The sequence below is a fragment of the Vanderwaltozyma polyspora genome, genomic scaffold (assembly GCF_000150035.1).
Source record: "Vanderwaltozyma polyspora DSM 70294 KpolScaffold1000 genomic scaffold, whole genome shotgun sequence".
NCBI lineage: Eukaryota > Fungi > Ascomycota > Saccharomycetes > Saccharomycetales > Saccharomycetaceae > Vanderwaltozyma > Vanderwaltozyma polyspora.
Genome location: NW_001834624.1, coordinates 52,241 through 66,667, shown reverse-complemented (window position 1 = coordinate 66,667; position 14,427 = coordinate 52,241). Strand labels below are relative to the sequence as shown.

The following is a 14,427-nucleotide window of genomic DNA, read 5'->3' as shown; positions in this document are numbered from 1 at the left end:
CCGCATCATTTGACCTGTGTACGTAATGTCTATTTATAAACAGGAATATAACTATAACTATAACTATAAATATAAATACATAGATATAAATATACCGGCTTGAAAATATGATTATACGTGTAACTATGCATTTCGTTATTCCGGTTTATGATCAGTAAAATGAACACCAGCTTTGGCTAATTGTAGTCACATCGAAGGTTCCAATTGTAATTCCAATTCCGATTTGTAGATCATTGCTAAAGTATAGATGAGGGGGGGGGGGAGCATGGAAAGTACATATAAACTAAATACTTTGGTATATATACTTGGGAACTAAAAATAATTACTGACTGCCAATGAGCAGTGTTGCAGGGAAATGAAAACTACACTCGCAATATTTTAAGCTTTACAGAAACCATTTAATTACCTCAAATAATATAATTAAATAAATATATATATGTGTATATATATATAAATGTTGACTCTGTAAGCAGTTAATGCCTTGTGCAGGTACATAAATCTGTTTTTTATATAGGACGACGTTCTTCATTTTGTATCTGGAAGAGAGGCAACTTCAAATGTCACAAATGCTAAAACCGACGTCTATTTATATTCCTAGAACAAACAGAGGCATGATGTCGGACTCTCTTTGTTTTTTATTTACTTTTGACACAAAAACCACAAAGAAGATTTGGCGGTAGATAAAAGCTAGAACATCGAAAAAATCGAACTTTGTCGGCGGTTAGACATGTGATAATTACCCGACTGATGATATCAAATTATGGCTATCTTTATATCTATCTATCTATATATATATATATAAGAATTAAGTTTCTATTTTCTGAAGAAGAAAGGAGCGTTTCAGTTGCTTTGGCGTGCATATATATGTAGATTTCTCATTCGTATGAACCCCAGTGGCTGTTGTCTCTATACCAACCAGATCGAGACGTCTGCGATTGATCCATTTAATTCTTCTTGTTACAGATAGGACTTCTTTTATTTTTTTTTGGTTGCTGGTCCCGTGACCTAACTACTTGGACATCACAGGACACGAGCCAATGGAATCAGTCTTACTGTACCATGGTATACGTACACAACGACAGAAGTTCTGCTATTTATCCCCTGTGTCGTATATTATGATTGGCTCTATAGTAGCTTTTTTCTCTCTTTAAGCACAACTTCAATATCAGATTGATATCAAGATTCATTGATTAATTCAAGAAAGTTCTATATATTTGGAGGCTACAACATTGGTATTTTATATCAGACTAGTTTGGATTGGATTGAACTGAACTGCATTAGATTAAATCAAATTAAATTGAATTGAATTGCTGGTATAATTACACCTATTGCAATACAATTACACACAGAATACAACTTTTTTCAGTTTATACAATGATGTTCCCAAAGAGATTCTCTACTCCTGTTTTGAAAGTATACTGGCCATTTTTCATTAGTGGTGTTGGTATCTATGCTTTGTTTGGTAAGTTTGCTGACTTATCAGCAAACTCCAAAGAATTTATTAATGATCCAAGAAACCCAAGATTCGAAAAAGGTGGTAAATACATTGAACAATGAATAGTAAGTAGTAAGGAAATTTGTATAATTGGAAACTTTCCATCCTTTTTATTATTATCATTAGTGTTATAATTTTGATCGATTTATTCCAATAGGGTAAAGAGAGACAAAGTGTGACTCGTTCATTTAAATTTTTTAAATATTCACAGGGAAAATTACAGAAATTGTAAAACAATTAATCCTTATATCATTTAGTATATACTTCTATATTTATATATTCTAATTTAGAAAAGATTCTTAAACTCAACTTTATGTTGAAAGATTTCATTTTTTTCTTCATCCTTTAAACAACACCCTTTGGTCTCTAATTCTATGATCATTTCTTGCATTAATGTCATCCTGTCTTCGCTAAGCGTCCCTTCTTGATAATTCTTTTCATACATGATGAACAATAACCCATATAAATCAAAATTGTGGCATTTCAGCCTTTCTTCTGGTGTGATATCAATTAACGTTTGAATTAGTCGCATAGTCTCATTCATTATACTTGGGAAAGCAGTGAAAAATGGATTACGAATTACATATTCGCCTAGATTAAAGATCAGTCGTGATAGATGAATCACCGAGGCTCCTTGTAGTTCATTTAATAATTCCACAGTAAGATTCAAGATGTACAACGTTAAATCTTCATACTGATAAGTTACCCTTGGCATTACATTTTGTAATATGACAACTGATAATATTTTTTGTAAATTCTTTTGATACATCGCTCTATTATCATTGAATTCTCTTTTATATAATAATTCTAGTGTAGGGAATACCATTTCAAATACCATTAATGTCTCCTTGGAAGAATATGATGGAGGCAAGTAGTATGTCATATTGATTAATATTGGTTCATATAATTTGAATAGCCCAGTTTCCGGGAATGACATCCATCTTTCATCCTCAACAACACTGCCTGCAAACGTATGTTCTAATAATACTTGTAATAATTTTACACCTCCTAGTTTAATCCTCTCTAAATCCGTAGTATCATCTAATAGATTTAAAATACCAGGTGTTATCCACCACAGGTTACTTGATATTTCATTACGTTTCATGAACCGAAGTATCGTATAAAACAACGGTATACTTTGCAATCCACCACAATCCAGCCATTTTGTTCTCAGATCATCATTTTTAATACTAAATCCAAGATTTGGCCTTAAACCTTCAGTCTTACCACTATTGCTACACTTTAAAAGCAGAGGTTGTAAATGATCGATTAACCCATGAAGCATCCATCTGCTATTAGCATCATCAGCACATCCTAATACCTGATTTAATGTATTAAAACATATAGAACTCTTCTTGTCCATACCAAGACTAAAAGTACTAAATATATTCAATAATTTTATTACCATATCCCTAGGTAATGTCTGTATAATATCCAGAAAAGTCATACAAATCTCATATAAAATTTCATATTCAACTTCATTTTGCTTCGAATAGTCATAATTGTTGATAAAGTCCTCAAGTTGCTCCATATTGCACCAATTGCTTCATCTTAACTTCAACAACTCATCTCATCTCATCTTAAATAGTATTATGTAATTTTTCACTTACGATTTCTCACCTTAAATTTCCCATATTAAAGCAAAAAAGTTACTTATAAGGCATTAACTATGCAGAGGGACCATGGTGACTGTAATATAAATAAGGTAAGAATTGATATAATAGTAGTTATCTGTATGATTCAGATGGTAATGTTATGGTAATAATTATACTTAGGATAAGTGTTCATCTAGTTGTACTGTTCTGAAGGTTTAATAGGTCAATAATCCAGGATATGCTTATGTAAAAAGATTAAACTTCATTGTATTTTAATTGACGCAAGCAGCTATCTAGAACAGGTTTCATGGTGGTGATTATAGATTTGTACTTTAATTATTTAATTTTACCACGTAAGGTTAAGGTTCAAGCAATAGTATTAATGGTGACTTTTTTAATAGTTAAATATCTGACTTCAGTTCAAGTACGATAATATGATAAAAGCACTGAGGCTCTGTATTTTGGAAACGAGTATGAAGCTTTAAAAATGAACTGAATAAAAGAAAAAACAATTCCAAAAAGTTCTAAAATATCTGAGAATTTTTCAAAATGAAAGCATTCCTTAACTGTACTTGAAAGACCAAAATAGCTCCAGTAAAGTTAATCGTTATTATAACAATTTGAATATTAGATCGATAAATTAGGATACATAAATACACATATAGGCATCACTTAAAATAAAATAGACTATAAAAATAATGAATTCCTTGGTAGTAATAATAATATAAAATTATTATACTATGGAATAAATTTTATCAGTGACAGTTTCTTTTGTTGGTGGAGAAAGAGGCTTTGGACCCCCAATATATTGACTAAATAAGAATTTACCAACAATTGGATCTGTGACAGTACCTAAATGAATCGCTTTGTTCTTTTTACGATTATTATGGGTGAATACTAAAGAACCATTGGATTTCAATTCAATAAATAAATCATCATTTTTAGCTACACTACCTTTATTCGATAAAGTTTCCTTAAGTTGAGCCAAACCATTTTCTAATTCTGTCTTCTTTTCATTTGCATTTGGATGGTTTAGAACTGTCTTGGTGATACCATCTCTCAAATGGTTAAAATCTGTATTTCTAACTGGAGTAATCTTTGCCATCATTTTAATACCGCTATCTAATAAATTACCAATTAAGATTAAAGATTTCTTAGGATCATTCAATGCTTCTTTAACATTTTCTGGATGTGATTTAGACTTATCAGTGTCAATGAATGTTGAAGATAAATAACTTGTACTGAACAGTTTAGCAATTGATTTAATATCTTCATCAGCAACATAAATTCCCAAAGCATAAATTTTAAATTTTAAAAAGGTAACAGCTCTGATACCATAACCTAATAATGAATAATCATTAGATAATGAATATTCATTCTTGGAATAATTAACTGGCAATGGTGAAATTGAAGAATCGACACTAACTGTCTTGCTAGCATCATCATTAACATTTTCATCATTAATAATAGCTGAACCACCATTGCTAATAGTGAAATAGTAACCAGAAGTGATACCAAACAAACCTAAAAGATACAATTTCTTATTAAAAATATGATTACCATTACTTATCAATGTTTTAGCCAATGGCCTATTGACTGAAGCTCTAGCACCATTTAGACTAGTAATAGTTCTAACGCTTAATCTTATAATAGGAGATGACCTATTGAACACTCTTCCAAACATACCTAACTGAAATATAAGAACCCTAGCTTGCTCTGATCTCCAAACTATTCGATGGACTTACGATTATCAGGCTAAAATATAAGTTTAGAATACTTGATTGTCTTGTTTTATGTTATAACAAATGAGAATAATATATAATGGTTAATTACCTCATTCTTTATATTTAACGATCCCGTTTAGTGATGCTATTGGATAGATTTTAATTAGAATCAAATATGTTTTTTTAAAAGAATAAAGTAGGAGATACATTCAGTGGAATGTGATAATGATCACCAGACAATTGATAATTTTATTTGGTGTTTTACACAGGAATATATCCCTGGTTTATCATATCCTATTATTCGTGATAATGACTTTACTTGGACACTGAAAATGTAATAGAGAGGGCATGACAACCATTGAAAGTTGATGGAAATTTACTTGAAACTATAAATATGTGCCATGGTATTTAATTGTCAAAGTTATGATCAATTGTAAACTCTATGGCATAGCCATCGTTATAGTACTGGCAAGTGAAGACTGTTTATTAAAAATATTCAAAATCACGTGCCATAGCTTTTCTAAGCATTCCCTTTCATTATAAAGCCTTAAATAAGTGAAATATTTGAAGTCATCTCTTCAAAAATAGTTAAGATTTGATGCTCTCTTGAATGAGATACGATAAGGGAACTGTGATACTCCAGTTTGTTATCGTGGGCATACGATTAGTTTGGGTATAAAAAAAATTTTCCGTTTAATTTCAAGTTTCTTAATCATCTATTTTGATTGAGACCCAGAAGGAAAAACGAATTGGAAGAGATGTTTGCTAGTCTTCGTGGTAAAAATCAAGGGACTTTTCCTCAGACAAGTACTCTAAATGCTTCAAACAATGCTAATAACTCTAGTCATAGAAGGAATAATGGCGCTGCAGAAGCCAATACAATATCTTTGGTTTCCGGTAATCTAGTAGTTGGGAATGACTCTAGATATGCGAAAGGTTCTGAATTGTTGAGGGTTGATACTACTACAAGTATTCCTACAGGTGGTCGTTTATCAAAAGTTGTTGAATCATCTTCTGATAACAAACATGAGAACAATGATAACAAGAATAGACAAATTCATGATAGAGCACATCAGTTGGAATTGACATACCATGATCTCTCAAGGTTTCCAAATGCATTGATAATGATAGATACTAATCTTATACCAGGATTAAAAAATGGCGATCTTTGTGAATTAATGACTTATAACAAGAATGATAGTACAATGGATTTAATGAACCAAAATATCTCTAATAATGTCAAGAATGTAAATAGTAGAAAAAATAGAAAGAAGATTTATTTTATTGCTAAGGATCTAGTACCCGACTTACAACGATCAAAACACAAGTCTCCACAAATATCTATTGCATCAGGTCAATTACAATCTTTATTGGAATTGCCTTCAAGATCAAAAATTTGGGTTAAAAGAAAGGACAAGCTAGAATCAGAATTAGACTTAGTGGAATTAAACGTAAAGGATATTTTATTAAATAGAGGTGATATGTGGTGTATATCATCCCTGTTAGTCAATACTTGTGTCTTTGCAGGCCAAAAATTAACTTTCTTAGATACAATTAGAACAACGGTAAGTGGTGTATATAGAGATGGTAAGAAAACATTATCTGGTTATATTGGAGAAAATACAAGAATTGTATTTAGATCAGAGTCAGCGAAATTAATATTTATTATACAAATTACCGATGAAATGTGGAACTTTGAGGAATCTGGAGAACAATTATTTCAAAAGATGGTAAATTCACTGTTCCCTAAAATTCTAAAGAAATGGAAAGAAAACAATACACATCATAGCATAACAATAGCATTTTCTGTTTCGATGGATATGTCTGATAAACCATTCGAAGAATTGAAACCTGGAGAGAAATTAAAAACAACGACAGATTATTATCGTATAGTCGTTGACCAGGTCAATATCATTCATTGGGTTCAGATTATGGATACCTTAAGGGAAGAATTTATGAAAATTACTGAAGAATTAAAAAAATGTTTATCAAAAGCAAGAAAATGGTAGTTATTCAGTGATTAAAGGGAGATTTTCGCCGGTCATAAAATCTAATATTCTAGAACTTGTAAATTTTTCAAGTACTTTGCTAACTAATCCCTTTAAACAGTTAGATCTAAGACATACTACTACACACGTCATTATAATTTCTCCAGGTTCAGGACTTTATGATGTAAATTATGATTTGCTGAAATTGACTGGGAAGAAGCTCTCGACATTGGAAATGACAATGGATTTGATATGTTTGTCAAAGGCACCCCTGCATGTTGTCCCTCTTTTTCGATATCTTGATTACGAAAATAAATTACATCATTGTACTCCCACATGGTTAAGTATATTTTTCTGGAATGACTCTACCAAAAACTATCTTAGTGAGTGGCAACCAACCTCAAAAATATATAACTTACAAATGATGGGTTTAACTGAAAATGAAATTAATGAAGGTGTTAATATAAAATATATAACTATGGAAAAAAAAGTCAAGTCCGTTAATCAGCTAATGGATAATTATGATAAAAGTGTTTTCAATTATACCTTAACATCAGAAAAAATACCAGATGAGTTATCCCCAAAGTGTCAAAAATCTGAAAAGTTAGATAATAATACCAATTCTGGGAACTTTTCGGTTAAAAATTCGCAAAAATCATCAAGTTTGACCTGGACTGCTCCAAAATTTGCAACGCCTGTGTTAGAAGATGTTCAGAAACGGAACGTCTTCGTAAATTTGTATCATAATAATACTAACGAAAAGAGCCCTACTCCTAAACAAGATTCAAATCAATTCACTCCATTATATAGTACCTTCTCTAATAGAGGGAAAAAAAACAATGATTCATTAGCATTAGATTCACTAAAAGGCTTTAATAAGAAAAATACTGTAAGAGATTTTTTCCGGGGACGTTTTATTTCTAAAATAATGTCTAAACGTGGGCCGTCGGAGTTTTCAGCTTCTTCTTCAAGTCCAACCCAACAAGATCATAGTAGTTCTGTTATATCAGCAGATGATATAATTGACTCCGTAGATAAATCAAATGATAATTTTAAAGCTCTAGCTAAGACCCGAGAACAAACACCCATAATAAAGAAGAATTTAAGTACCTTTGAAAATTTTTCCAACAAAAAATCATATTCTAGCGACTCAATTAATACTGAAAATATGAATATGATGATTTCGAAACAACTTCAGCTATCTTCAAAGATTATTCCAGGTGAAAGGTATAAGGATGTGTATCCAAATAGTCTAAAAAGCAATCAGAATCAAGAACAAAATTCGGTAGTCAATAGGAAAAAGAGTGGATGGAATAATACTTGGATTGAGATTCAAAATCCTTCGGTTCCAGTTGATAATGAAGTTGCTGGCATTCTTCTATCAGCTAGATGGAGAGATGTTTTACCAAAATTCGTAGCTAAAAAGTACAGTAAATGGAGATCACTGACAACACCCGCTGAACTGCCGACTACTATTGCAACGTTCCCAACAGTTCGAGAATTTTCTGAAAATTATCTTTTGAGAAATCACTCAGTTGCTTTAAATATTGACCAAGAAATTTACAATCGTAATGTTAAAAATCTATTTTTAAATATGATCTACATGAGATTGGTAGCAGGTTTCCAGATTTGTACAGGAGAAAGAGTTGAAGAAACTGAGTATTCTTTGACCAAGGATAAGGAGTCGAATGTTGTGAGTAAATACTTGTCGGTTAAAGATTGGACAAATACAAGAATTTACATGATGATTGATACCGAAATTCATAGAATATCTTGTAATTTAGAAGGTATAATTGACGTTCAGAGATATTTAAAAAAAGAGGAACAAAATATTCTTGATCAGGTATCAAGTTATTTGCCTTTAGTAAGAACACGATACGAAAGCAAGTATAGAGCGTCAGAGGTTGATCCACTGCATGTTTCTAGGAAATCTTTAAACTGGAACCAACTTGATCAAGTATTGGCTGGTTATAGCGAGAACTTAGAAAGTTCAAGCTGGATTGGTTTCAGATCTAAATTTGTTGTGCTTCCCGCAGATATTCCTCCAAATTCTTATTCGACAGTGGTCAATGGACGTAATGAAGTTCTAAATCCAGAAGAATTAAGATTGGAAGGTATTAGACGTTTAATTGCGTTAATTTCAAGATCTCGCTTAAGAAGTATAAATGAAAGGAACAGAACAAGTACTAGAGACGAAAGATTACCAGATATTACATTTTATACAGGTACTTTATATGACTTTATCCGTGAAAGACAATCCATGGAGAAACTAGCAAGAAAAGATACTAACAGTAGCATGAAAGGAAAATTTACAAGAGATATTGAACTCGGATTATTAGCCAAGGAATTACAGACAGGTGAAGATAATGTTATTGTTGTAAATAGAATTTGGCGTTGGAAGAAGTTTTATAATTGTTTTATTGGTTCGGAACTGGTTGATTGGTTAATTCGGAACTTCAGTGATATTGATACAAGAGATAAAGCAATTGAATTTGGACAGACTTTAATGGATGAAAAGCTTTTTGCGCATGTTTTGAATAAACACGGTTTTCTAGACGGTCATTATTTTTATCAAATTGCTCCTGAATTTATTATAAAAGAGTCTAATGAAAAAACATTAAATGAAAATAAATCAGGCTCTGTAAATATTGGTTTGGAACGTGAAGACAATTTAGCAAGTACCATACTATCGAATACCGCTTTGGATGTATCCAGAACCAATTCTGATACAAAAGTGGATGATAATTCAGAGACAAACCAAAATGTAAAGGAAAAGGTTATATTAAGTAACTCTATTACTATTGATATTGATCCGGAACACAAGTCTTATAAACATGAAACCTGTACGGTTCATTATGACACTGTACATAATCCTGATCATTGTTTCCATATAAGATTGCAATGGTTAACAGTTACACCAAAGCTTTTAGATGATGTTATTGATAATTGGTCACGGTTATGTGAAAAATTTGGTTTAACATTAATCGAAGTACCTTGGGAAGAGATATGTTCAATTCCTTCAACAAATCCATTTCATTCATTCCTTGAAATTAAGCTTGTCATTGATCCATGGAAAGATCCCGAATTTGTTGATGAAGAATTATTTTCAAGAAGCAAATTTTACTATCAAATTTATGTCTTGAAAAGTTCAGGGTTTTTATTAGATAATAGAGCATTTACTTTTCTAAATAATTCTAGCCTTGATTTTGAGGTTGAATATTCTTGGGGGAAACAAAGTTTCAAGAATGCTCAATATATCCACGAAAGTGGAGCATACATAGCAGAAATTAGAGAAAATGGTGATCTTTTTTTGGCGCCTAACAATATCTATCTGACAAGAACAAAACAAGGTAGTATAATTGGAAGAAGTAAAAGAATGAATAAACACTCATTGGACACCCCCAAAGTTATTTTAGGTTTCAAAGAAAAATGCTCCAACTATGGACAATTAAGATCAATATTCCTGGATGCAAAGGAAAAATGGTTAGAAACTAAAGATTCTGACGGATTTTGAAAATAAAATAACATACATTTTTATCACCTATTTACCTTTCAAGCATTATATAGATTATTATATATACAAAATGTTCATTTTATGGAAGTTTTTCTGTTAATGCCTTGATTGCATCAAATGCGTCTTTCTTGCTTACTCGCTTTCTTAAAGCATTTGATTTCGATACATTGGAAGCGTTGCTTCCACTATTGTTTCCTTTGGTACCCTGTTTTGGATCACTAATAATGGTTAATGTCAATTCCGGAGTTGATTGTTCTTTAGGTATTGTTTCAGCAAATGGCTGGTAAAAATATTTGAAATAAATAGACAAGCATGTTCCATCAAAAGCTATACCATTGTTCCCTTTTTTCAATTGATATGAGGTTGAAAGCGATTCAATTAGATGGTCTTCATAATCTGATTTTTTGAACGAACTTACTAACATTTTGCTTGTTTTCAAAAAGTCCTGATAATTCATTGATGGAAGTAAATGTTCAGTATAATACTTTTCGTCGAATTTTAATTCACGAGCAATGCATTGTACATAAAGTGAGATTGTTTGTTCAATGGCTTCTGGAACATAAGCCATACCAGAGCTGAATCTTCTAATCTTCTTAATGGCCAAACCAATTGAATTATAATCTTTTTTGTCATTTAATAACTCAATGTAAAACATAATATATTGATAAGTGTAAACAAAATGTTTTCCTGGTCTTTCTAAATCAGGTTTCCAAATATTTACAAGATTCTTATTCACACTTTTTAGTGATATTAAGTTGTCCATTTCTTTTAGTGCACCATTGATATCATTAAAATCATGATGAAGAATTTTGGCAATTCTAAATCTAGGCCTATGTTGCCACTTTTTTTTATCTAAATGTAAAATCAGTTTTAGAAGATCTATAATTTTTGTGAAATATGCCTTCTTCCTATAATCTTCAGTTATAGAGTTATCAATATTCCAATATGATTCATCTTTTTCAAAGAATTCATTGTTTTCTGATAAAAATAACAATGCTTCATCAACATTAATTAGATTACCCTTTACTAGTTTGTAACAAATATTTACAATAGTATAATGCGGTTCTATGATAGGTTCCTTCGGTGAAGACACTGACATTGCGATTTTACATGCGCTTAAAATATTATTTTTTACAAGATGAATTGATGATGATTTGTCAGATTTAAACAACACTTTCGCAATAATGTGAAAATTTATCCAATTTTGCTTATCCAAATCTTTTTTTTCCTTATCACCATCTCTGATTTGATTTGCCTTGTGGAAACATAACAATATTGCCTGTTCGATATTGAAATTTGAAATAGAATTAGAATCTTTCAATTTTTCTTCAACTACTTCATACTCATTAGTTAATTTTAAAAATTTATTTGGGAAATTCCAAGTGTAACATAATTTTTCCATTGGCTTATAGTATCCATTCAGCAGTTCTTTCCCCAAAGACTCCAAAGTCTTTGCTACAACTTTTCTATCATCATTAGTATAATTGTCAGTTAAGAAAAATATACTTAAAGACATTAAATAGCAAAGTATAGCTTCCTTCTGCGTATTTGCAGTAGTCCTTTTCTTATCTGGTATAGATATCTTGTCTGAAGTCCATGTCAAATCGTCCTCTACTATATATGAATAGCATTTCCCTAGCATATACCAGGTTTCGAATCTTCTTGTATTATACAAAATATCCGTTTTTAGCATACATATTATAGCATCTAATTCTGAAGGTCTAGCTTGCATTGACTTTTTTCTGACACTATAAAAGTTTAATGCTTGAATGCTTGAAATGTAAAATAAACCAGCATCAACCGCTGTCTGAAGGTCATCGTTAGGAGAAGTAAAATTTACCTTATTTAATCCCTTAAATGAATCTCTAAACAGTTTTGTAGTGATTGGTGTGTTTAGATAATAACTGAGAAGATAATTATTTCTTGTCATAATAAAGTTTTCTGATTTAGAAGGGTCTCCGATTGTGTCAATGATATCATCAAGAACCTGTTTTAAAGAAGATTTGCTGCCACCTACTAATAGTGGATTTTTTCCATTATACTGAAGCTTTATCAAGTAAATGCCTAATGGCAAAGCATTTATTTTATCCATTGTGTCGGCTTTCGTTGAGTGATCTTCTAGAGAAGAGTTATCAGCTGAAAATGAATAATGATAACGACACCATAAGATTTGTTTCAATGGAACATAAGCACTCTTATCAACATGGTGACATAATATATTTTCAGATATTCTAAGGAAATTGCAGTTTGATGAATCACAAAATTTGAAATGACCCAGCAGCATATGAAAAGTTGACACACATTTTGTAGTCAAATCACCGACATGTTCAGGGGAAACCTTTGAAAATTCATAATTTAAAATGTAAAGTAAAATTGAGAGTAAATCAGTAAAAATCTCCTTCATTTTCTTTGCTGATTTATTTGCTCTACTAAAAAAAGACTTTAGTGAAGTATCATTAGTGTTTGAAGTTTCAAAAAATAGAACAGTAAAAAATAAGATGAATACATTAATTAAGACATTGATGTCTTCCTTTTCAGGCACCAGATTATCAATAGTTGAGATGTTATCGACAATATTTGCTATGACTTTGGAAGTAAAGTATCCAATTGATGAGAGACATGTCAGTAGCATTTGCTGCCTACCTTGTTCAGGTTGTTCTGAATATTCTGTTGATGACAATTTCTTCAAAAGAAGCTTTAATATATAAATATAACATTTCAATATCTTATTTGACAAATTTTGTTCAAAGTAGAATAAAAATAATACTTCCCATAGCTTCAACTGGAGTAAAAAAGGCGAACTTTCTATGAAAGACACAATTTCATTGTCTTCTGAGGCTGCGTCATTTGAAATATTGATACTTTGTAACAGCACACGTTCTAGAAGAGAAATATGGCTATCTATCTCATTTTCTATAGGTTTAGTGCTTTCTAAATCCACAATTGTTAGCTTTTGGACGATATTTATTTTCTTAATTTGTCCCCTGATAATTGATAAATTCAAGTGTGGTACATATCGATAATTTGGGAATAAAACATCAAAAGATGGGTCATACTTTTCGATCTCTTCCTCTATAATGGTTAATGTTTCTATTAATTGTTGATCTATCAAGTCCGAACAATATTGAAAATAGCAGTAACGAGCCCATTTAAAAAATATATTCCATTTTGCATCTTCATTGTGGACCTTTTCCAACAACTTTATCCATTTTTTAATTCTTAAATTAACTTTATATTTCTGCGTCTTCAATTCATTAGTTTTATATCCTTGTAGCTTTTTCAAATTAATATCATCGGTGATTGATCCCAAAAAGTTTACTAGGAACTCTAAAACAGTCAATGCTAAATAAGAGTATTTTTCTAAATTTTCAGTGAGAAAATCAAACATTGAAGATTCGACACCCATCAGCAGCCACTCGATATTTGAAAATAAAGACTTAGGCCATAGGTAATTAATAACAAGTCGTTCATTGTTATTATCAGGGCCATTTGAGTTTAAAAGTTTATCTATTAGTCTTAATCTAACTTCATGGTAGTGCAGTTCTCCCTTGTTAACACGGTCAATAAATTCCTGAATTTCAATAGATGACAGATCTGTTAATTTTTTTTCGAAATTCTCTTTTTCACCAAATTCATCTGCTACATTTGATTTCAACAAAGTAGCAAGTTGTAATGATTCATCTTTCTCTGAATTTGGATCAGAGCTATTAACAGAATTTGAATAATAAGTATTTTGTGTGAAAATATCTGCATGTCTGGAATTCCAAGTTTTTAAACAATTGAACAAATCAACCAGCGGCATGAACTCCTGGTTAGTGCCAGCTAAAATATTTGAGGAATAAAAGTCAAACGTATATGGAAGTTCTACTTCTAGTTCACTTAGTATAGAAGACAGTTGCGAGAAGAAAGTGGTATGTACATTAAAAAGTTCAGTTTCGTCTACCTCTTGTTCAACCTTCAATCTCTTACTTGTCCTCTGTGCAGGTCTCTGTGAATCAGCATGATCATCGGATCTTTTTTTAGTTAGATTATCAGAACTTGTTTCTGCCGTTACATTTTGATTTATATTTGAATTTGAGTTTACTTGAGTTAACTCATCTGTGGTTTTTTG

At 31.2% G+C, this 14,427-nt stretch overlaps 4 protein-coding genes and 1 further gene across 4 annotated transcripts in view, besides 2 other annotated features; 2 read left to right on the top strand and 3 right to left on the bottom strand.

The window, feature by feature from the left end:
* Positions 1-1,374: 1,374 nt before the first annotated feature.
* On the top strand, positions 1,375-1,557 carry ATP18 (F1F0 ATP synthase subunit i; the record flags this gene model as incomplete). The annotated part of the gene is made up of 1 exon (XM_001643522.1): positions 1,375-1,557. The coding sequence occupies one exon, from the start codon at positions 1,375-1,377 to the stop codon at positions 1,555-1,557; it is 183 nt and encodes a 60-aa protein (XP_001643572.1).
* Positions 1,558-1,781: 224 nt separating this feature from the next.
* On the bottom strand, positions 1,782-3,026 carry TTI2 (Tti2p; the record flags this gene model as incomplete). The annotated part of the gene is made up of 1 exon (XM_001643521.1): positions 1,782-3,026. The coding sequence occupies one exon, from the start codon at positions 3,024-3,026 to the stop codon at positions 1,782-1,784; it is 1,245 nt and encodes a 414-aa protein (XP_001643571.1).
* A 797-nt stretch (positions 3,027-3,823) lies between these two features.
* On the bottom strand, positions 3,824-4,774 carry Kpol_1000p25 (chalcone isomerase domain-containing protein; the record flags this gene model as incomplete). The annotated part of the gene is made up of 1 exon (XM_001643520.1): positions 3,824-4,774. The coding sequence occupies one exon, from the start codon at positions 4,772-4,774 to the stop codon at positions 3,824-3,826; it is 951 nt and encodes a 316-aa protein (XP_001643570.1).
* A 798-nt stretch (positions 4,775-5,572) lies between these two features.
* Positions 5,573-6,820: a sequence feature (similar to hypothetical protein; correction of possible frameshift sequencing error~similar to Saccharomyces cerevisiae IML1 (YJR138W)).
* Positions 5,573-10,316, top strand: Kpol_1000p24 (the record flags this gene model as incomplete).
* Positions 6,822-10,316: a sequence feature (similar to hypothetical protein; correction of possible frameshift sequencing error~similar to Saccharomyces cerevisiae IML1 (YJR138W)).
* Positions 10,317-10,395: 79 nt separating this feature from the next.
* The window catches only part of HIR3, a gene marked incomplete at both ends in the record, with an annotated part of 4,975 nt that continues 943 nt past the window's right edge, over positions 10,396-14,427 (bottom strand). Inside the window, one exon of the mRNA XM_001643519.1 lies at positions 10,396-14,427. Coding sequence (XP_001643569.1) covers positions 10,396-14,427 — 4,032 coding nt within the window.